Genomic DNA, 24,569 nt, shown 5'->3' with positions numbered 1-24,569 from the left:
GAAAAAAAACAAACATTTTGATCATGGATTACAAAAAATTCCATCATGGATTACAAAAAATTCTATCATGTATTACAAAAAAATTCGATCATGGATTACATAAAATTCGATCATGGATTACAAAAAAAAACAAACAAAAAAAAACAAAAAAATTCGATCGTGGATTACAAAAAAAGAAAAAAACAATTTGATCATGGATTACAAAAAATTCAATCATGGATTAAGAAAAACTCTATCATGGGTTACAAAAAAAACAAAAAACAAAAAATTTGATCATGGATTACAAAATAAAAAAAAACATTTCGATCATGGATTACAAAAAAAAAACAAACATTTCGATCATGAATTACAAAACATTTGATCATGGATTACAAAAAATTCTATCATGGGTTACAAAAAAAAAAAAAAAAACAAAAAATTCGATCATGGATTACAAGAAAAAAGAACAAACATTTCGATCATAGATTACAAAAAATTCGATCATGGAATACAAAAAAAAAAAAAAACAATTCGATCATGGATTACAAAAAAATTGATCAAGTATTACAAAAAAATCTATCATACATTACAAAAAAAAAAAAAAAAAAATCCTACGGGACTCGCCGATTTCGGTTCGACTCGGCGTTTTTTTAAACACTGGATTCAACTATTCCTAACAAGGAATCAGTGAATCTCTTGTGTCTGCTGTCTCTTAAACAGAGTAGAACAGAATTACTTAATCCCGTCCATTTCAATGGTTTGACAGCTATTTGTACCAAACCAATATGCAAATACTTGTAATCGTTCGTTTTATAATCGTCAATCATCCTTGGTGAAAGTAATTGAAATTTATCTTGAGTTTCCATAACATAAATACTTTTTTCAATGGTTTTGATAGAAAAACTACTTTTGAAATCAAAAGTTCCCTTACTATAAACATCTGTTGTAGGTACTTTAGGTATATTCCAATTTTGGATCTGCTTTTCTATGTTATCAATTATTACTTCTTCTCTATTATTAACACGTAGTGTATTACTAGTAATAGCTGACCTACTAGATAATGTTTAATAAACTTTGCCATTTTTGTTCGAGTCAACTGGAAACAGTCCCTACACTTTTCTGGCTCTTCCTGGCCTTAGTGATCTTTGGGTCTTAGCGACTGAGCTAATACTGCAGATTTTTCAGAATTTTACTTAAGAGTTAAGTTTTCTACTAGAAATACAGTTAAACTACTGCAAATGTAAACTTGGCTCTGATACCATAAATCGAACAGGAACATAACATAAAACGGAACATATAATCAAAACATATAATTAAAACATAAAACTTAAATTATATTTTTGACTTCTATAAAGATTTGGCCTGAGTCTATTAGAGCAGTATACAGTATAAATCTGCCCCTGAGTCTATTAGAGCAGTGGTTTGGAAACTGTATTCTTTTGGACAACTATTTTTATTACGGTAAACCATTTTTGAGTAATTACTTTATCAAGAAGGCTAACATAATTACAATCTTGTATTGTATTCATATCAGAGGATTCTGGCTCATTTACTACTTTTGGAAGAGTAGTTTCGGCCTCGGGGGGCAGAAGATTTTATAATCTTGTATATTATTATTGAATTCTATTTCATCATTAATAGGTTCATTTATAGGGTTATCAATTAAAGGATCAAAAACCATTTCCACAATCTGGACCCTATTTTTAAGGCTTATTAGTTCGTTACAAACTTCATTTATTTCATGTCTTAATTCAGAAAGAGAAGGTTCTTTATTATGATCCTTTTTATTTTCTACTCTTCTAAGGATATCAATGAAACTATAATCTTCCCTCGTACGTACAAGAGGAGTAGAAGTTTTATTTGTTTTGGTTACATTTATGTATTGGACTAAATCCTCTCGCTTAGTCTCAGGATCAGATATTTTATCAATTAAATCTATAATTAGATTCTCTTCTTTAGTAAGGGTAGAACAAAAGAATGAATCATCAAGTTTATCACTGTTATGATCAGAGTCGAAACTGCTGAAATTCATCATCTTTAATTTCTCCTGTCAGTATATCCATCTCAGAATCAGAAGAATTTTCAGAAGACTCTTCATCAATTTGTAATATTTCACGCAATTGTTCTTTAATATTATTATCTAGCTGTAGGGAATTTATCTTTTTCTTAATTCTACATTTATTTTTATAATGTCCTACCTTGCCACAGTTATAACAAACTGGAATTCTTCCCGTTCCTTTATTTCTAAAAGAAATATTTTTTTGGGAGAATTTTTTAGAAAACTTATCTTTGGTAGAAGGTTTGTTAGGACCTGTTCTATATTTTTTATTTTTATATCTTTTCTTATTAAGATTTTTGGAAGAAGGTAGGGTATCGTATCCGAATTGTTCACAAAAAACTCCTAACTCTTTTCTCCTAGTCATCCTTTGTTTTTCTAACTGTCTTTTTAGTTTCAGGTCTATACAGAGAGCAAGACCTTCTGTACATATTTCTGCAGATAATTCTCCTAATGTGCATAAAGAGTATGCGATAATTCCATTATGTTTATTTTTTAGCCGTGTCTTGACCTTTTCGGCAAAAGATGGGGTAGTCCTGCAATAAACTTTTATTTTCAATGGTCAGACTTACTATCTTCTCTAGAAAGGAGTCTAGAGAAAAACACATCTTTGTACCACTTATAATGAGATAATGTTGGGCATCCTAAATTAGAGAGCAAATCCTCAGACCTAGCATCAAGCAAGGTTGTACTTCCCACAAAATGGAGAGCAATAGTATATATGAGAGTATTAACAGCATCACTTTCATTATTTATAATGTCTTGACCAAATTCATTTTTGACTACCCATTGCTTAGTAGCACTTAATATTTCATTTTTTGTATTTTCTTCCATGTGGAAGTCCCACCATCCTCTTAACCATCCAGTAAATCCACAGATGATGGCTTTAGCTATTTCTTGGTCTTGGTTTCCACTTATTTTACAAACAGTTGCATACATAGTCATATGCTTCATTAGGTCAAGAATTAATTTTCTGACATTCCATCAATATTCCAATTTACTATAGATCTTCCAGAATAAGTTACAGAACTCGTAATTAAATCCTCTTCAAACTGAAGATCTCCAAGGGTAGGCCTTGACTAATACATTCTTGTTTGAGAAACAGGCCTAAGTTTTTTTCCATAATCTATTCTGTTTATTTCAAGACTTTCTGTTTTGAAAGCTTGCTCCATTTTTTCTAGATCATTATTATTATAGAAAGGTTCTTCTTGAAGAACCATTGCCCCTTGATGGGAGCTATTCTTATTAGAACTTGTCACCTTCTCATTTATATTTAGGCTTGCCAATTTATCTAACTAGTTCATTTACTAGTTCCTTATTATTATCTTTCTTTTTTATACCTTGCAGAGTAAATTGTTCTTTACTAACACTTGGAGGGGGTTTGAATAGCAAAGCTTGCTTCCCTTTATATTCTGTAGGGGTTTTATGATCCACTACCTTTTCTTGGGACTTATTAACTAGGTTTTCAATTCTGGTTGTCTGTTTTCCAATCGTTTGTAAACAATAGATTGGTGTAATTATTTTGTTCGATTATATGTGGGATAGCATCTATTTTATGGGTATGGTGATCAGTTTCTTTTGGGGTAATCTTATAAGGTGAAGCCTTAGCTTCTGGTTTATCTTCAGACTTTCCTTTTATCTGAATGTTAGTTTCAGAGGGATGAATGGATTCCAGTTCTTCTCCTTTTGTAGTATGGAAAGTTTGATATGGACTTTCGACCATATTGAGACTGAATTCTAGGATTTTGATATTTTTCTCGGTTAAGATGCATCTCAACCATTCAAAGAATTTTACATTCCTTTTGTTTTTTTACTATAAATTTATTAAATCTTACATGCAAAGCATCAAGTAATTCTTGAGGAAATTATGTCAGATACCAGTCTCGAATCCTTTTATTTTCATCAGACAGGAAGTCCTGTTGTATCCATTCTTTATCTATTTTAAATTTTTCTTCAGCCTGAAGGGTAAGGATATTAAAATCTAAGTCTGACGGTGTTGGTTCTCTATCTGGGAAACTGGGTTCATAAATTCTATAAACTGGTTGCTGGACTTGACTATTTGTTCTAGTTAGGCTTTCTACTACTGGTCTTCTATTAGTTCGTTCATGCTCAGATTGAGGAGCAGAGGAAGTAGAGCATCTAAAAGGGACTCTTGAAGGACCATCAGCAGTATTGATCCTAGTTCATCTTGAAGAGTTAAATTGTACTTCAATTTCCCCGTCAGGATATTCTATTATTTGCTCTGGTTCTCTATTTGTAGAAGTTCTAGAATGTTGAATTTTCACAGTGCAGAGACCATTTCTCAAGGAGTCTAATTTGGGACCAAGATACCGTCTTGGGTATTACAGTATTAGATTTTTCTGTTAGTTTGAAAGAATATTGTCTGTCCCTTGGTATACATTTGCAATGCATTAAAACAAACTCTTCATGACTTTATAGCATATCCTATAGACTAAGGCAATATTCTCAGATCCTAAATCCATATCAAATCCTTGAGTATTTAAGTTTAGAGTAAGAACTTTCAAGAGATTAGGATCAGTTAAGGCTACTGAGAAATTGGGAAAACAGTTAAAATATATTGGTCCATTACAAAGACTTGATTCTATTATTCCTAACAGAGAGTCCGAGAATTTATTATGTGATTCATCTCTTAAACAGAGTAGAATAGAGTTATTCAGGCCTATTCTAGTAAATGGTTTTATAGCGATTTGTACAAGTCCTATATGCAGGTATTTATAGTTTTTATCTTTATGATCTTGTATCATACGATTAGAAAGTAGTTGAAAGCTATTTTGCTTATTTGTAATAGAAATGCTTTGCTCTACAGTTTTTATAGAAAAACCTGTTTTGAACTCAAACATCCCTTTTCTGTAGACATCGGAAGCTGGGACTTTGGGGATATTCCAGGTTTGGATTTGTTTTTCTATATTATTTATGATTACTTCTTCTCTATTCCTGATACGTAGTGTACTAAAAGAAGAAGCTGCCCTACTGGATAGCGTCCTAAGGAAGTTTTCCATTTTAGGTAATATTTTGATCACTGAGTCAGTCGGAAACAGTCCATGTACCTTTCACGGCTCTCTCCGGCCTATTGGTAGTTCGGGTCACGACGGCTTTTAGTGTCAAACTATTATCATCAACATGAAAGTAATCAACAAAGTAATCACCAAAATACAGATTCAAAGAAAGTTTAGTAATATTGCGGAAACAATTAATATTAGACAACAGATAAATAAACGAGTAGCTATATTAACAATAACTCAGTTTATATAAACAACATGCCAAATTTTCATACATATAACAATTTTAAACTGCATAAGGAAAGAACTTATATACAACACTTGCAGAAACTGGAAAAGAGCTTCCACTCTTCTGGACAGTAGCTGGGTAGAAGATCCCAATGACAATCACACATATAGCTTTTGAACACTATCAGGCTTATTACAAACACCTAAGCAAACACTCAGGCTTATTACAAACACTTAAGCAAACACTCAAATTCTTAGTCCTCTCCCCTTTCTTCCGATGCCCCCTTACTGAGTAGCTAAACCCCTTCTTATAGCACTTGGCAGACTCAAAACAATATTTCAAGTCCGTAAAGCAGGTCTTGACGTGTTGAAAAGGTGTCGGTGCTGGATGCTGTCAGGTGGAAAAGACCTAAAGTAATCTACACGTGTGAAAAAGGTGTCGGTGTCAGATACTGTCGGGGGAAAAGACATAAAGCAGTCTTCAATAGTATCTTGAGCTGACAAAAAGTATAAATAGTATGTTGAGCTAACAAAAGGTATGAATAGTAAGTTAATATTTTGTCGGTATTTTGTTTTATTCTGAGGACACGTGTGCTATGTAAACTGCAGTCGATCCGTCCTCTCTGTTATCTTATTGCGAGATTCCATAATCCATGTCTTCATTTTCTTGTTCATAGGTTTCTTCAGTCTGAGTTGATGTTGACATGGCTTCTTCATCCTCATCAAATATTTGTAGCAGCTTTTTCTTGAGTTCTTTGGTTGCCTTTGGATATTGCTGACGAATTTTATTTAGGTAGTCAGTCATATTCATTTCTGTATTAGGGGGTGGAGATGGTACTCTTTTCATTTTTATTTTATCGGGATTTAAAGAGTCATTTTCATAAACATCCCACCATTTTATATATATTTGTTTTCCTAACTCAGGAAGGTATTCCCAATTATTTGTATAATTATCAGACAGATGATATGACCATTTCATAATCCAAGGGATCTGGTATAAGGCCATAAAGTACATATGGAGATCTATCTTTGAATTATTATTATTATATTCCATAAACTTTCTTTGAGAAGCCTGTATATTGGGTGGTAAAATATCCGTCCTAGATCCCCATAACTGAAACCAATTTTTGAACCAATTTGGGAATTCTCCTATTACTGGTATTTTCATTTGTATAAACCATGTATGAGAACTTATATCATTTTTGAAAGGCGAATACCTCATGCCATGCCTTAATGTATTCAAAGTATTGGTAATATTTATTATTAAACCCTTTAGCTTGTATTCTTCTGGGTTTTAGAGGGTCAGAACCCCACTCCTTGTATGAAATTATTTTCTGTATTTGGAATTTAGAATTTAGAATATGCAATTGTATTAGTATTCTTTTTATAAAAATGGACCAGAGTTATTGATCCTGTTTCAATAAGAATGGTTTCATACCACTGTTTATTCTTCTCTCCATTATTGGGATGTAGATGATTCTTCAGATATATTGAAGTTATTCAATAGGATCATTATCCTTATGGTCATCTTCTATTATGATAATAGTTATAAATGAGGTTTCTATAAATTTACTTTTTTCACCAGGCGTATTAATAGAAGATGACCATAAGGATAAAGATCCTATTGAAATAACTTCAATATATCTGAAGAATCATCTACATCCCAATAATGGAGAGAAGAATAGAGAGTAGTATGAAACCATTCTTATTGAAACAGGATCAAGAACTCTGGTCCATTTTTATAAAAAAAATACTAATACAATTGCATATTCTACATTCCAAAAACGAAAATAATTTCATACAAGAAGTGGGGTTCTGACCCTCTAAAACCCAGAAGAATACAAGCTGAAGGGTTTTTTAATAAATATTACCAATACTTTGAATACATTAAAGCATGGCACGAGGTATTCGCCTTTCAAAATGATATGAATTCTCATATATGGTTTATACAAATAAAAATACAAGTAATAGAAGAATTCCAAACTGGCTCAAAAATTGGTTTCAGATATGGGGATCCGGGATGGATATATTACCACCCAATATACAAGCTTCTTAAAAAAAATTTATGGAATATAATAATAATAATTCAAAGATAGATCTCCATATGTACTTTATGGCCTTATACCAGATCCCTTGGATTATGAAATGGTCATATCATCTGTCTGATAATTATACAAATAATTGGGAATACCTTCCAGAGATAGGAAAACAAATCCTGATAAAATAAAAATGAAAAATGACTCTTTAAATCCCGATAAAATAAAAATGAAAAACGTACCATCTCCACCCCCCAATACAAAAATGCATATGACTGACTACCTAAATAAAATTCGTCAGCAATATCCAAATGAAACCAAAGAAGAACTCGAGAAAAAGGTGCTACAAATATTTGATGAGGATGAAGAAGTCATGTCAACATCAACTCAGAACGAAGAAACCTATGAACAAAAAAATGAAGACATGGATTATGGAATCTCGCAATAAGAGAACAGAGAGGACGGATCGACTGCAATCTACATAGCACACGTGTCCTCAGAATAAAACAAAATACCGACAAAATAGTAACCTGCTATTCATACCTTTTGTCAGATCAAAATACTATTTATACTTTTTGTCAGCTCAAGATACTATTGAAGACTGCTTTATGTCTTTTCCCCCGACAGCATTTGACACCGACACCTTTTTCACACGTGAAGACTACTTTAGGTCTTTTCCCCCCGACAGCATCCAAGGGCATCGGAAGAAAGGGGAGAGGACTAAGAATTTGAGTGTTTATTTGAGTGTTTGCTTAAGTGTTTGTAATAAGCCTGGGTGTTTGCTTAGGTGTTTGTAATAAGCCTGATAGTGTTCAAAAGCTATATGTGTGATTGTCACTGGGATCTTCTACCCAGCTACTATCCAGAAGAGTGGAAGCTCTTTTCCAGTTTCTGCAAGTACTATATGTAAGTTCATTCTTTATGCATTTTAAATTGTAATATGCATGAAAATTTGGCATGCTGTTGATATAAACTCAGTTATTGTTAATATATCTACTCGTTTATTTATCTGTTGTCTAATATTAATTGTTTCCGCAATATTACTAAACTTTCTTTGAATTTGTATTTTGGTGATTACTTTCTTGTTGATGACAACCCATTTGGTATCAGAACCAATCGAGAACAGTGGTGAACTGTAAGCCGGATCTGTCCTAAAGCCCAGTAAGACTAAGTAAGTTTTTCACAAAGATAGTAGTTTGACACTAAAAGTCGTTGTGACCCGAACTACCAATAGGCCAGAGAGAGCCGTGAAAGGTACAGGGATTGTTTCCGACTGACTCAGTGATCAAAATATTACCTAAACTGAAAAACTTCCTTAGGACACTATCCAGTAGGGCAGCTTCTTCTTCTAGTACACTACATATAAGGAATAGAGAAGAAGTAATCATAAATAATATAGAAAAACAAATCAAAAACTGGAATATCCCCAAAGTCCCAGCTTCCGATCTCTACAGAAAAGGGACGTTTGAGTTCAAAACAGGTTTTACTATAAAAACTGTAGAGCAAAGCATTTCTATTACAAATGAGCAAAATAGCTTTCAACTACTTTCTAGTCGTATGATACAAGATCATAAAGATAAAAACTTTAAATACCTGCATATAGGACTTGTACAAATCGCTGTAAAACCACTTACTAGAATAGGCCTGAATAACTCAATTCTACTCCGTTTAACAGATGAACGACACTGTTAGGAATAATAGAATCAAGTCTTTGTAATGGACCAATATATTTTAACTGTTTTCCCAATTTCTCAGTAGCCTTAACTGATCCTAATCTCTTGAAAGTTCTTACTCTAAACTTAAAAACTCAAGGATTTGATATGGATTTAGGATCTCAGAATATTGCCTAAGTCTATAGGATATGTTATAAAGTCATGAATACTTTATGTCCTAATGCATTGCAAATGAATATCAAGGGACAGACAGTATTCTTTCAAACTAACATAGAAAAATCTAATACTGTAATACCCAAGACGGTATCTTGGTCCCAAATTAGACTCCCTGAGAAATGGTCTCTACACTGTGAAAATCAACAATCTATAACTTCTATAAACAGAGAACCAGAGCAAATAATAGAATATCCTGACGGGGAAATTGAAATACAATTTAGCTCTTCACGACGAACTAGGATCAATACTGCTGATGATCCTTCGAAAGTCCCTGCTAGATGCTCTACTTCCTCTGCTCCTCAATCTGAGCATGAACGAACTAATAGAAGACCAGTAGTAGAAAGCCTAACTAGAACAAATAGTCAAGTCCAGCAACCAGTTTATAGAATTTAAGAACCCAGTTCCCCAAATAGAGAACCAACACCGTCAGACTTAGATTTTAATATCATTACCCTCCAGGCTGAAGAAAGATTTAAAATAGATAAAGAATGGATACAACAGGACTTCCTGTCAGATGAAAATAAAAGGATTCGAGACTGGTATCTAGCAGAATTTCCTCAAGAACTACTTGATGCTCTGCATATATGATTTATGAAATTTATAGTAAAAAACAAATAGAATGTAAAATTCTTTGAATGGTTGAGATGCATCTTAACCGAGAAAAATATCAAAATCCCATAATTCAATCTCAATATGGACGAAAGTCCATATCAAACTTTCCATACTACAAAAGGTCGAAAATTTACTCATTTCTTCTTTTTCCTATTCCTTTCATTTTCTGTCTATACTTTTTTAGAATTTTCAAAATCCAAAACAAAATTGACAAAAAAGAAAAAAAGGATAAATGTTACTACCAACAAAAGAAGAAAAATAAATAATAATAACATTATGATTAGTTTTGATTGCAATAGATGCCTAATTATTATGATTTTAGTTTATATAAATAAATATATATATATATATATATTTATATATATAAATATATATTTATATATATTTATAAATATATATTTATATAGACATACACATATACATATATGTGTATATATACATATGTATATATACATATATGTAAACATGTATGCATATATGTACATATATATACGTATGTATATATATATGTACATATGTAATTATATATATGTATACATATATACATGTATACATATGTATATATACATATATGTATACATGTATGCATATATGTACATATATATACGTATGTATATATATATGGACATATGAACATATATATATGTATACATGTATATATGTATACATGCATGATGTATACATATACATATGTATACATATATACATGTATACATATATATATGTACATATGTCCATATATATATACATACGTATATATATGTACATATATGCATACATGTATACATATATGTATATACACTATACATGTATGCATATACACATATATGACTCAATACATATATACATGTGTATATACATATACACATCTATACATACATACATATACATATACATATACATATATATATATATATATATATATATGTATATGTATGTATATGTATGTATATGTATGTATATATATACATATATATACATACATATACATACATATACATATATATACATATATATATACATACATATACATACATATACATATATATACATATATATATATATATATATTATGTACTTATGTAGTTAAAAATAATTTTAATTATTTTAAAAATAATATAATTAATAAAAAGAAAATTAATTAACAAAAATGCTAATAATATATTACTGAAAAGAAAGAAGTAAAAAGTCAATACCTATATTGCTAAATATAAAAAAGAAAAAGATAATACTTTCATTGTTTTTCTTTTTTGCATCTTTAGCTTTTTTTAATTGTTCAAAGTAATACTCATTTATAAGTAAATAATATTTTAATATAAGTAAGACTAATTTAGTGAAGGATATAATTAAAATGAAAAAGAAAAGAACACATAATCACAATAAGGAAGTTCTTGGGCTTTGGTTCAGACCCATAAATGACCAAAATGTATTAAATTGGAATGGAAGAAATATTGAGATTTTTGTGTATTGTTTCTCAATTATTTCTAGCAAACAAGACCTGAAAAGTAGGGTCATCTTCTCTCTATATAATTATGTGAAAATGGATCTATCAGAAGCTCTCTCTTTCTCTTCATAATCGAATGTTCTTTTAAAATATCATTTCAAGAAAAAAAATTTATTTCTATAATTAACAATTAATTTCACGTGCAACGCACATGCATATCACTAGTATCAATTTATGCAAGAAACATACTTTGCCTGCCAAGATAAACCAAGTACAGGGGAAATATGGCACACGAGAACCAACATCTAGCACAAAACCTCTAAACACAATAGGATAATATCTGAACAGCAAACACATATAAAAATCATTTCACTTTCACATGGATAGAAAACACTGAAAAAAGGAATAAGAGGCAGAGCCCTTTCTAATAAAGAAATTCTCAGACCTCCATAAATTTTTCCATGTCTCCCACAATATCTTTTCTAATGTAGAGATTTGACAACAAACAAGTTTTTAGATTTATATTACAGCAAAAAAAATGGAAAACTAGGTTTTCCACCCAAAAACAGTTATTAATTGTTCAATATATCTCAGAAGATAAATAAACGATTCATAAATAGAATGTGGTAGTTATCCTTTACTGTTTGAAGACCATGAACGATAAAGTATTTCCAACAATGCTCAATTTACGTGTTCTAAGATAATGGAAAGCAAATATGAAGACTTGAACAAATAAAACCCATTTCTATAACTCACTATGATGTATATGAAGATATTTATGGACGAAAGAATCAAGCAAATTCCCTTTCAGATCTATATGTGCTGCAGATTAGAGAAGGAACAAAACTGAACTTGAATACCCTGTTAAAGAAATACCACCCAAAACCCATATTGCTAAAAGCTAAAAAAAAATTAAAAACTGGTTTTCTAATGAATAATTCTATACCTTTAATAGAATTGTTAAGATGTCCAAATAGGGCCTTGGTTAATGCGTTAACAATCAGAAGTTTATATCCAAAGTTAGAATCTTAATGCCAAGGGAAAAAAGGGAAAACTGTACTAGCTTGCAAGTTAAACTTTTCAGTTTAAGCATTTCTATTAAACAAACTTCTCAGACAATAAGTTGCTAATATAAGAACTTTTCACTTACAGTTAAGGTGCCTAAAAGATTGGACGACACTGTCACTGCAAGAGCAAGAGCCGAGTTGCCCCCAACAAGCTGATAGAATGAAGAACAAGACGCAGTCAAAATGTCATGATATATCCAATTTGATCTATCTGACTTGTGTAGATGAGTATGTTATACCATACCTGGGTCAGAGCCACTCCACTTGACAATGTTGTTGGCATGCAGCAGAAGATAGCCAAGCCTATTACATAGGGCATAATGTCAGAAGCTAATGCAGTAGAAGCCTAGTAAATTAATCAACTAGCAAATACCATGACAAGAAAAATGGTTCAGCATTGCAAAAGTTACAGGAAAGCAAGGTATAGTGTTGATGCTCAAGAAAATAACCTCTTATAAACTCTTGAGGTATCAACTCAAGTTGCAGAATGAGTTTTGAGAAAAAAGGAGTGAAAAACAGAATTGAACACTGCAGGAGTGAGAGGATATTAGCAACCAAATAGATTCCATAGTGACAATAGAAGCAAGTATGACTTACCATGAATATAAAATGCATCCCAAATACCAAGGTTTATCATATACTGATTAGCAATACAAAATTGGATTTAAGTTAGTCTAGAAAAACAATGCATAAAAGCAATAAAAACTTTCCCAAGAAATGTAATATTTTCTGTTGTTCCATGGGGAACAACAGAAAGAGATATCGCAAACTCATTAAAAACTACATAACAGAATGCTTCATATTAGAGCAAATCAGCTCCATCAATCTCGTGTATGCAGTTATACATTTACAACAAGAGGACTCAACTACTTGCTGGTTACCATTGAATGGCCAAAAGAACAATTATTGATAGAAAGAAGCATGTTACAAGCCTTTGAGTTTCTTCCTTCCAAGAAGGTAAGAGCAGTGAAAATTAGTAGTCAGCCATGTAACACGTAAATCCTTAATAACTCATGCATCAAAGTTCTAGTTATATAGCCAGTGTCAAAATACCACTCGAAATTATGGTAATTAGATGAAATAATAGCGTCCCCAGAGTGATCATATGCAAAAGGAAAAAAAAGTACTCCTTCCTCAAATCCAAAAAGGAAGTGGGAACTGGCCTAGATAACAATTTGCCACAGTTAGGTGGAAATCCGGTATAGAAGCCCATGCACCTCATACAAATAAGAAGTAGAAGGATTCACAAAAGAATCAACCCAACCCCCAAACATCCCCCCCCCCCCCCCCTCCCAACAAAAGAAACCCCCAACCCAAACAAAAAAATCTTAAGAGACTTGAGATCATACTAGCCCAAAGGCTCCTTCAGGCCATGCTTTTACGGCTGCAGTTATATCCCTAGTTCGCAATGTCAGTCCTGATGATGAAAGAGGACCACATTAGTATAAACACCATGGATATAAAGATGAAGAAACAAAGAACAATGACGTTCTACTTGTTTCAGCTATAGATATTATTTATCAAACAGAAACAAAGAAAGGCACTATAATAGTTCAAAGAATCTTACCCGAGATAAGAAAAATGCCAAAAGTGCTCCATTTTGTCACAGAATACTTATGTGCAAGACAGCCAAGACTAGGATTTGCAAGACCTAAGCTTATTCCACTAAGAAGAGCTGCAATAGAAACAACAGAAGATTGCTAAGATTGCATCCTCTCAAAGGAAAATAATGCCAAAAGTGAGCCATGAGAAAATTTCAGAAGATATATGGGGGGTGAAGTCAACATATTAAATGAAAAAAGGGGGAAATTTGGGATTTATAAGTGAGAGAAAAAAACTCAGTCAACATATCAATAAACTAAAAGAAACTGTCTAACGGTTTCTAATGTAAAAGAGAATGACTACCAACTTTCTCCATTAGCAGCAGATACTTGCCCAAGAAACAATCTCTCCAAGGCCTTACCACATACAGAGACATGAATAGAATCACAATTTCCAGAATTAATAGTCTCAAATTTGGTTGATGTCATGATTCAGGGTAGTTGGGATATGAGAGGAGCAGGAAGGGACAATATTTTAGATCATTTTGCAAAAGATGATGATCAAAAGGAGCATGCACGAGCAATAATAAGAGTTCAAAGGGGTTTACTGGTCAGGATAGAAGAGAATGAAACAGAGAGACATAATATTAAATAATGAGATTAGAGGGATGTAGTAAGATTGGAAAAACGAGCAACTTATTTTTTGTTGTAGACAGTAGTTATTATAGAAAACCAAGGCTATTTTCCTACTTCGGCAACTGATTGAGAGTTTAGGGCAAACGGAAAAGATCTCCACATGATCTTTATTGATCTAGAGAAAGCTTATGATAGACTTGGTGAGAGATATGTACAATGGAGCGCCAATTAGCATACGAATAACTAGTGGAGAGACGATTGAGTTTTTAGTGACAATAGGTCTGCATTAGGGGTGTCAAAATTGAGCCCATATCTCTTTGTCTTAGTTGTGGACAACTTAACTAGGCACGTACAGGATGATGTACCGTCGTGCATGTTATTCACAAAAGACATAGTTTTGATCAATGAGACCCGAAACAGCGTCAACATAAAGTTAGAACTTTAGAGGAATGCTTTAGAACTTAAAGGTTTTAAAATTAGCCGAACTAAAACAGAGTATATAGAATTCAAGTTTATGATAATCCAGAAAATAGAGAGATTGAAGAAGATGTCGCACATAGGATTAGCAATTGGTGGGTAAAGTGGAGATGTGCAACTAGAATTTTAAGTGATCACTGCATACCAATGAAGATGAAGGGTAAGTTCTATAAGATAGCTATGAGACCAGCTTTGCCTTATGGGGCGGAATGTTGGGCAGACAAAAAATAATATACCCATAGAATGAGTGTAGCATAAATGAGGATGTTGAAATGGATGAGTGGTAAGACAAGATGGGGTAGAATTCGAAATGAATCCATTCGAGAAAATTTAGGTGTAGCACCAATAAGCGATAAGATAAGAGATAGTAGACTTAGGTGGGCTGGCTATGTGTGGTGCAGACCCAGTACAACACCTGTTAGGAGGTGTGAGTTAATTCAAGTGGAAGGCTCGAAAAGGGAAAAAAGTAGGCCCAAAGGACGTGGTTGGAAGTAGTCCGAAAATATATGGGGACTTATGACCTCACTAAGGGTATAGTCCTTAATAGAGCAGAATGGCACGCTAGGATTCATGTAGCCAACATCAATTAATTTGGAAAAAGCTATGATGATAATGATGATAGTAGTTATTACATATTATGTACAACTATATATTATATATTATGTATAACTATATATTATATATTATGTACAACTGTGTAAAACTGTAAATTTAACAATTTTAACACAACTCTCATATCATCAGCCAAGAAATAAAGTTCCATTATATTCCCAATATCATAACTAATAAGTAACATAATCAATAGGAGCACGAATTAAAGAAAATACCTCAATGCTGCATGTAAGAGTTCAATCAATAATGTGAAAGAATCACAACAGGAATTACCTAATGGTAGGAAATTCCTTGTAATAAACTCCAAAACTGGTCGCCCCCAACTTAGAATTGTTTCCAATTTAGAATTTGATAAATGGGGTATGTCACCATCTCCTGCCTGTGCTTCACAGCGTACAAAGTATAAAATGTTGATTGTCATTCAACAGGCACGTCTTATTTTAAAAATGACAAGACCACCACCACAACTGCCTCTTTATTTATAAGAACAAAGGAGAATGTTTATCTAAAATGAATTGCAACTTGTTATTTTTTACATATTTCACAAAGTATATACACAACGCAGTGGCAAATGACAAGAATCATGATCAAAATTTTGAATAAGTAGCAATCATGAAGTAAAATAAGTTGCAATCATGAAGTAAAAACTCCTCCAGATCGTCCATTCTGAGAAATTAATATTATCACTTTGTAATTCTTTCTAAGTCTTTTAATGAACGATTGACAAGCAATTAATGGAAACTTTAGAAAGCCACTTGCATGCTCAGAAATGAGTTGGACATCAAAAGTCTGATTTTAACCATCAAAAAAATATTCAATTAAAATTCAATTAGGTCCGAATTTTACCAAATTCATAGTACAAATCGACAAAAATAACCCAGATGAAAGTCATGTAACTACAATTGAACTATCATAATACCTAATAAAGAAGAAAAAAGGCAAATTATTGACTCCCTAATGGTTTCCCACATCGTACTCCTCAGTAACAAAATTAGTGGATAAATGCAGCGAAGCTCCAACATTGAGAGTACACGTCGACCAATCAGTGCTTCAAAGGGCCTCTTGATACCATTTATCAGTCAATAAATACTTGATTTCCCACTCTTTCCTTTAACCTTTGAGTGGTTACTTGATTTCTCACTCTTAAAACACATGAAATTCCAGAAAACATAGTAATCAGGAAGCCCAAACGCATAAACTTAAACAAAAAATGAGATTTCTTACATATGAAGACAGAGAAAGTACCTGAGAAGGTCTTCCAACCACTCTATATATACGTTTGAAGGAGATAAAGGAATAAGGTCTATATGAGCAGTATAAATGGAGGGAGTTAGGGTTTAAAACCAGAGGAAAAGCAGAGGTGAATGAGTTGTTCAACGAAAAATAGGGTTTCCCATTGCTTGAAGATCCATTGCCGCTTATTGCTATTTTGAAACTTAGGGTTTGTGCAGCTCCCGCCACCATTTCTCCGATAGCAAGCAAAAGCCGCGAAAATGAGAAATAATAATAAAAATCCGAGTGAAATAAGGAAGTCTATTATGATCCATATGACCACAGTATACGTTTTATTACCATACCGTTTGAAAGGACGGGCATGTCATAATTGGATCATAATGTACGATGCACATGTTCAGCTGCCCCTGCTAATCTACCATTACATGTGCCAATTTATGGCTAGGGTCCCTCAATGAGCCCGCTGTGCTCAAGGTCCCCAATTTAACCTGTAGTGGTGAGATGCGCCCCTAAATTTTGTCTCGAGATATAGTTTCGATCTTCGAAATTTTATGATGACTTGAGAATTTATTTGATTTTTATTTATAAGATTTAAAGTTAAAAACAATACATACCAGTAGATCTATAAACACTTGAAAATATTATAAATTGATGATCGAGATAATTTGTTATAAAATGTACTATTTTTAAAACTTTAAATTTGTTTTTTCATATCTATGCATCTTGAGGTCAAGATGATCAAATCTGATGGTTTTCTGACATCATAAAACTTTTTTATTTTGAGGTGTATCTTACTTCAACAATGCAAAGTTGACACCTTATATAAACTTCTTCATTTATTTAATAGGTATGATATATATAAGGTTCAACCTTACTTGTAGAATTAAGGTCACGACGTTCTATATCGTCTAGGTAGTTTGACGGATCTTTTTAAACAATGTCAAAGACTTACATATCTTTTAAAGCAATGATAAAGCTACATTATTCAAAAAAAATAAATCGTGTAGATTGCCTCAACCTTACATCTACAAGTAAGGTAGCAACTTTACATACACCTTTTCCTTAATTCATGAGGGTGTTGATGACATGATTATTAGTTTCTAAGAAATACATTTCATGCATAGAATATTCTTAAGGTTCCAACCTTACATAAACCCTTTCCTTAATTCATGAGGGTGCTGATGACATAACTACTGGTTTTTAACAAATACTTTTCATTCAAAAAATAATATAACTTTCAAACTAAAGAAACCTTTCTAAGTGAAATTAAATAGGAAAATGGAGTTTCTTTGGGGATAGATCCCTCAGTCCAGATAGGGTTTCACTTGTCTTTTTTTTAAAAGGAAAATTTAGTATAGAACCCTAATTCCTTTTATTATTTTATGGTAGATCATCCTTCCGTTTTTCTTTTAAGTGGCATAAGAAAACCTCCAAAGATTTCACCATACCTTTTCTTCTCTTATCTCTCTCTTTTATTGACTTTTGATCATAAAAATTAGCCCCAACAAATCTTTGTATATCATTTCAACCCAAAAAATTTTTTAATGGATGAAAAGGGAAAAAGAGGGTTAAACACATTTTTGGGGCTAATTTTTATGGTCAAAAGTCAATAAGAGATGATGGGGTACTTTAAAATCCTTAGGGATTTCCTTATGCCTCTTGAAAGAAAAACGGAAAGAGGGTCTACCATGAAATAATATGAAGAATTAGGATTCTATGCGAAATTTTCCCTTTATTTAAACAGTTTTGGAATGAATTGAAACGTGATATTTCCCTTATAGTTGATGAGTTCTATTATGAGACAAAATTAATACGGCTTTCTTTGAAACTTATATTGCTTTAGTTCCAAAAAGGGACCATCAAATGGCTTACTCTTTTTTTGAACGGTAACATATGAATTATCATTAATTCAAATGTAAAATAGAAGATGTTCAAGCAAAGATACAAGATTACATAAATAAAGTAACCAACAGAGAGGGAATATGAACTCCTCCTTGACAAGAATATCGACATCTTCATTCGCCAATCTATAACAATGTTAGATCGTTGCCATAGAGGTTGACAAAATATCCCAAATTTGATGAAAAATAGTCCTTAATCTCCAAGTAATATGGGCATTTCTCTTACTCCAAGCAATGACATTCGCCGAGCCTCGTTCGATAATCCTGCCTCTTCTTAAGTGCATAGCAATTTCCAACCTTCTAATACCTTGTGGTTCTGCTTCATTTGCTGTTGTGATACCATAAGGATCCGAATAAGAAAATATAATGTGACCAAAATTATTTCTAATGAAACCACCATAGCCAACTGGGTTTGGATTACCAAGTGAACTTCCATCAAAATTAAGTTTAAAAGAATTCACTAGTAGTGGTATCTAAACAACTTCACTATGAATGTTGGTGGCAACACCCATAGTCGCCACTGCCAAGGGATTGCTAATGATAAGGCTTTTAAGAATAAAGCCACTATCCTTATGTGCAAGTAATCAATCAGCTGCAACTGCTACAATATTCGATTTTAATGTAGATAGACATGTACTTATACTATCAAAGACTCTTCTATTTATTTCCTTCGACACACTTTAATTAAGGCTAACCCAAATAGATCTCCAAAGAATAGTTCTCATCTTTGAAATATCGAGTGTGATCTATTGGTTAAGAAGAGCTGTGACATTCGTAATGTCACTACCGAGCCCAATCCCAAAAATATGTAACAAAAGGGCATGAGAGGAAAAGATGTAGCGAAGTTTCATCACTATCTTCACATAAGATATATACATTAGTGATAATAAACTCTCTCTTTATCAAGTTGTCAACAATTGCTAATTTATCTTGGCACATGATTAATAATAATAGTTGCACTTTAAGAGGCACATCTAATTTCTTCATCTTGAATATACCAGCATCCAACTCTCTCTAATGATTAGAAAAAATCAATAAGAATAGTTGCACTTTAAGAGACACATGCAATTTTTTAATCTTGAATAAACTAGCATCCAACTCTCTCCAATGATTAGAAAATAATAGATCGTAAGTTGACTTAACCGAAAAATCTCCCAAATGGGTAAGATTCCAAATAAAGCTATCATCCATATTTGGAGTCAAATATGTATCATTCAATAATTCCAACAATGTTTAATACTCCTTAATGAATCTGTATGTACTTCTCCTACACCTGCAAAGAATGGATCAAACAATATTAGTATAAACATCCCCACTAGCCTCCTTGACAGATGCTACTGATGTAAGGCTTATTGGTTTCCTTACTAACCTTTACAAGACTATTGTTAAATTGAGGAGACTTAAAGAGGCTTTTCTTATGGTCATTTCTAGAGCCCAATATACCTTTATGATGCAATTCGCATTTTTTATTAGTATTGATATATTGAAATTTATGTTTGAATTTATGCTAGTTTCTAATCTTCTTTTAGGGTATTTATGTTTTTTTTCTAGAGAATTGAGAGGTACAATTAGACATTTTACTTTTGAAAAAAATGACAGGCTAGGATTTAATATTGGTTATAGTTTTTTAAAGAGCAACTTAGGTTTAAGGTTTTTATATTAATATGTAAGTCTTAGATTTTTTTTTTTTTTAAAAAAAAAAAAAAAAAAAAAAAAACAAAAAAAGAGAAAGGAAGGGAATAAGATTATACTTAAGGTTTTGTAAAAAAGATCGTTGTGGGATGGATTCCCTCACCTTGAGAGATGATATATTCACTCACCCTATATTTTCAACTTTTATTTTTCTTGGTTTATTTATTTATTTTTTCCTATTTTTCTACATTAACTAGTATTAGAGCTCATAAAATTTATTCATTACAATAATGCCAAAACTTACTCTTACAGTTGAAGATATATTGGCACAAAGCATCAGGGTATGATGCAAAAAATTAAAGAGAATGTAAATAAAGTCATGGAAGGTATTCAAGTTGAGATCCACGAACTTCGAGGTAAGATTGGTGAAATTAATCAGTGGTTGTTGCAATTCGAAATTATTAATTGCTAAGTAGAGAGTACTTGCAATCCCGTACATCCGGTACCAAATCTCACCATAGGGATGGACCAAACTCCAATGTTGACTCCAGATGTGCATCCTATATGCAATGAGTAAATTTTAAGGCGAGAGCCATGTGACTTGAAGAACGTCCACATGATATCCATATCAAGGTCAATCTTCTAAGCTTTATGAGGAGCTTAAAAAAGAAATTGAAATAATATTCGACATCTCAAAATTCCACTACAAGTTTCCTTTAAAGTATTCAATTAAGTGGTTCATTGAATAAAACCAAGTACCTATACAAAATGGTGGACGTTCGTCACGAACTAGCCAAATGACCTTTGAAGGATATGATAAACACAGCAAGCTCGAGGTCGAGCTTCTGCCAATCCATAAAAAATGATGCAATTAGGATTTTTTGTCTTTTTTATTTATTCATTTTTTTTATATTCAAATTTAGGTTTGGGGTTATTTGAGTTTCAAGTGTTCTTTTAGGGTATTTATGTTCTTTTTTATATAGAATTGAGGGGTAAAATAGGAAGTTTAATTTTTAAAAGATAAAAGGTCAGAATTTTATATTGATAATGGTTTATTAGGGAGAAAGTCACATTTAGGAGTTTCTTTTATAATTATATAAGTCTTGGACAAGAAAAAAAAAAGTATAAGAGAGTAAGAGTTTATTTGAGTCTTGTGAAAAGGTCTTTGGGGATGAACTCTCTTGTAAACCTTGATAAATGTATACTTTCTCACCATTTATTTTTATCTTTTATTTTTTTGTTTTTTTTATTTTCTTTCTCTTCCTTCTCTTTGCATCAATTTAACGAAGCCAAATCCTAGATTTGTGTCCTAATGGACCAAGAATACATCTATTAAAGGATTAGAAAGGAAAACTTGAGGATCATTTATAAACTAAATATAGAAAATGCGTATGATGGAGTGGATCAGAAGCTGCTGCAACAGGTGATGGTTGTTATGTGTTTTGGCAATAGATGGAGAAATTTGGTATTGGTTGTCTTTCTACATCACATTTTTATCTTTATCAAAAGGGAACTCTAAAGGTTTCTTTAAATCTAATTGAGGAGTTCACCAGGGAAATCCTTTATTCTTTTTTTATTTACCATTATCAAAAGCTCTTACTGTAATATCGAGATGTATTGAAATGAGGGATTACTTTGGATTTACTATCATAGATCAAGGCGGATTAAAGATCGCACTCCTACAATATGCAGATGATAACCTTATTTTAGCGACGCTCTTGAAATAAAAATATAAAATTTTAGGTGGGTTGCATAAATGTTTTAAGTTAGTTTCAAGGCTAAAAGTAAATTTAAGAAAGACTAAGGTGGTTGCCATTGTCAATGGGGACGAGGAAATAAGAAAGTTGGCTAGAATTTTGGAATGTGAAGTAGATAAATTGCCTCTTAGATACTTGGGGCTGCCTCTTGCAGAATCGAGAATTCCTAAGGCCATTCAAATGTTAAACTTGATCTTTGGTAATAACTACTTTAATCAAATCTACCCTTTCTAATTTTCTAGGCATACTTCATGTCCTTATTTTGCATGCCTAACGATATTGTAAAAATGGTAAAGGCTATGATGAGAAGGTTTATTTGAGACGAAAATGAAGTTAAGAACAAATTCCATCCTATTACATAGGATAAGGTTTGCACTCTTAAAAGAAATTGAGGTTTAGGTTTCATGAAGTTGATATATGAATGTGGTTCTAATGCTAAATGGTGGTGGAGAAGTACTATACTAAGGGGATCAACTTTAGAAAGATGTGTTGATCAGAAAGTATGCATTAGATAGGAACTAGTGTTAATAGCCATGAGTTCTTCTATTTTGAGGACCTCACTTCTTTGGAAGGGTACACATTAGATGGTAGATTATGAAAGGGGACTCTTTCATTTTCTGGTAGCAAAAATATAATTATAATATCCTAATTTATTTCAGAACGCTCTAAACAAATATACCAAGGTTGAGGAGATGGTCTAGGGTTCAAGATATCACACTCTATGGTCTATTGTGTGCAGAAATAATCGAGCGCTTGATGTGGTTTTAAGCCAAGTGGAAGACGCCTATGAGTGACTAGCCCAAGTTTATTATTGATCTCATGGGTTGGACACTATCATTTGGGAACCTTCTTTTAATGGTGTACTCTTACAAAGAGCTTAGATGAAGAATAAGATCTTGGCTAAGTATTTATACTAAATTCTTTTGGCTAGGACTGCTGTCCCCTCTTGATTTGCAGGCCCAAACTCGTCAACTACGGGAAAGGTAAAGGATGGATCCCATCAAATTACAATAGGGGTGAAGGTTAGGCCAACATACCCTCCTTCACTCAAACTACTGGCCAAGCCGGCTCCTAATATCACTAAGTCTGGAACCTGGACATAAATTTTAGAAGTCGAGCTTAAAATAGGGAGAGATTTTGAAAGAAGTTCAAGGTAGAGCCGAAAATTGGAATGGACAAGTGAATAAACAAAAAGAAGGTGTCCCTGAGGCTAGGCCCCTAGGCTCGACACCTGGAGACAAAGCCAATTCAAGATCAATACAAGTACAACTTTTCGCCGGTACTTTAGAGAGTTTTCAATCGAGGTGAATGTGGAAAAGTTGAATTAAAGTTTCGAAAGGGGGTAAGGGGGTTAGGCGAGGTTAGATTTGGGTCGGGGTCTGGATTCGGGATTCAAGTGGACAAAACTTGGGCGTAATAATTGGAAATCTCAATGATCTCAAAGTGGCATAACCTTGGCACCAAAATTCTGGGGAGGCAGGCTTCAATTTATAGAAAAGTGCCACATCAAATCGCCATTGAAATCTGAAGTCGAATCTAGGCTATTGATCGCCATCATTGATGTCATCATTGTCAACAAAGCTGTCAATCTCATTCACTTGTAATCATTACAGGTTGCGAAACACGCTACCCTTGATGTTACGACCCACATGATTTTGGGCGGTGCTAGGTTGAAGACGCAATGGAGATGGAGACTTCGTTATCGACACTAAGGTCTTTGCTAAGGGGCCAACTAGGGCTTGAACAAGGTTTGCAATAGTGCCAACGATGCTGGGATATTCAATAAAACCATCACATCTCCAACTATCCATTAGGGAATTCGGTTTTAGGTGGTTGTTCCGGTCAATCAGAGACTACCATGTAGGCTAATGATGTTGACGCCAATATTTTTTTTTAATAATGGTAAAATCATTCGATTCAGTTCCCACATTCCGAGGTCATGTGGTTAGCAGTTATCTTGACCAATTAGAAAGCGTCGAGGTTGGCAAACCTGTCAACGAAGTGAGTACCATCCTTTTCAGTATTGATGATCAACTTTTGTATTCCTATGTCAGGCGGTGAGGCCCAATGAGATTATTACTTGCGTCAACGAGTCAGCGCGTTATAAACGCCTTTGGGATTGTTGTTGATGAATATGCTATCGTAGTTGGCTTCCTTTTCCTTTTAGGTGATTGTTTCTTGTCTTGGTTCTTCATTGATATCATTTTTTTATCTAGGGTGTTCTTTTGCAAAATATTTTGTAAAAAAAATAACATAAGACATGATATTTTTGGCAAATGAATTCTTGGTATGTATGAGACCTTTTTTTTCTTGGATGACCTATGTGTGTGTGTATGAAGGGGCTGGGTAGCCTCCTAAGTATTAAATTGCTCGCGTGGGATTGGTCAAGATGCTCAATCCAGTGTGGCTATGTGTGTCGAGAGATGAATTGATGGAAATTTAATGTGGT

General features: G+C 32.9%; 1 protein-coding gene across 21 annotated transcripts in view; it reads right to left on the bottom strand.

Moving 5' to 3' along the window:
* The window catches only part of LOC18426939 (Sodium Bile acid symporter family), a 43,878-nt gene extending 26,639 nt beyond the window's left edge, over nt 1-17,239 (bottom strand). For 14 of the 21 annotated variants that reach the window (XR_016044326.1, XR_016044328.1, XR_002279721.2 and 11 more), the window contains exons 1-7: nt 16,843-17,168; nt 15,871-15,976; nt 13,899-14,006; nt 13,681-13,748; nt 12,781-12,859; nt 12,576-12,634; nt 12,415-12,483 (exon numbers count right to left, since the gene is read on the bottom strand). Coding sequence is in view for 9 of the 21 variants with exons in the window: in XM_020662761.2 (XP_020518420.1) it covers nt 12,415-12,483; nt 12,576-12,634; nt 12,781-12,859; nt 13,681-13,748; nt 13,899-14,006; nt 15,871-15,976; nt 16,843-17,061 (708 nt within the window). In the remaining 12 variants the exon portion in view is untranslated. Of the gene's footprint in view, nt 1-12,414; nt 12,484-12,575; nt 12,635-12,780; nt 12,860-13,680; nt 13,749-13,898; nt 14,007-15,870; nt 15,982-16,516 lie in introns of all 21 variants that reach the window. The other 7 variants (XR_016044332.1, XM_088851790.1, XM_088851788.1 and 4 more) reach the window with 6 other exon arrangements.
* Nucleotides 17,240-24,569: the final 7,330 nt, after the last annotated feature.

This window comes from Amborella trichopoda, chromosome 11, assembly GCF_054954075.1.
Source record: "Amborella trichopoda isolate Santa Cruz 75 chromosome 11, AtrichopodaSantaCruz75HAP2 v2.0, whole genome shotgun sequence".
In the NCBI taxonomy this organism is placed as follows: Eukaryota; Viridiplantae; Streptophyta; class Magnoliopsida; order Amborellales; family Amborellaceae; genus Amborella; species Amborella trichopoda.
This window is presented reverse-complemented; position numbering and strand designations above follow the sequence as displayed.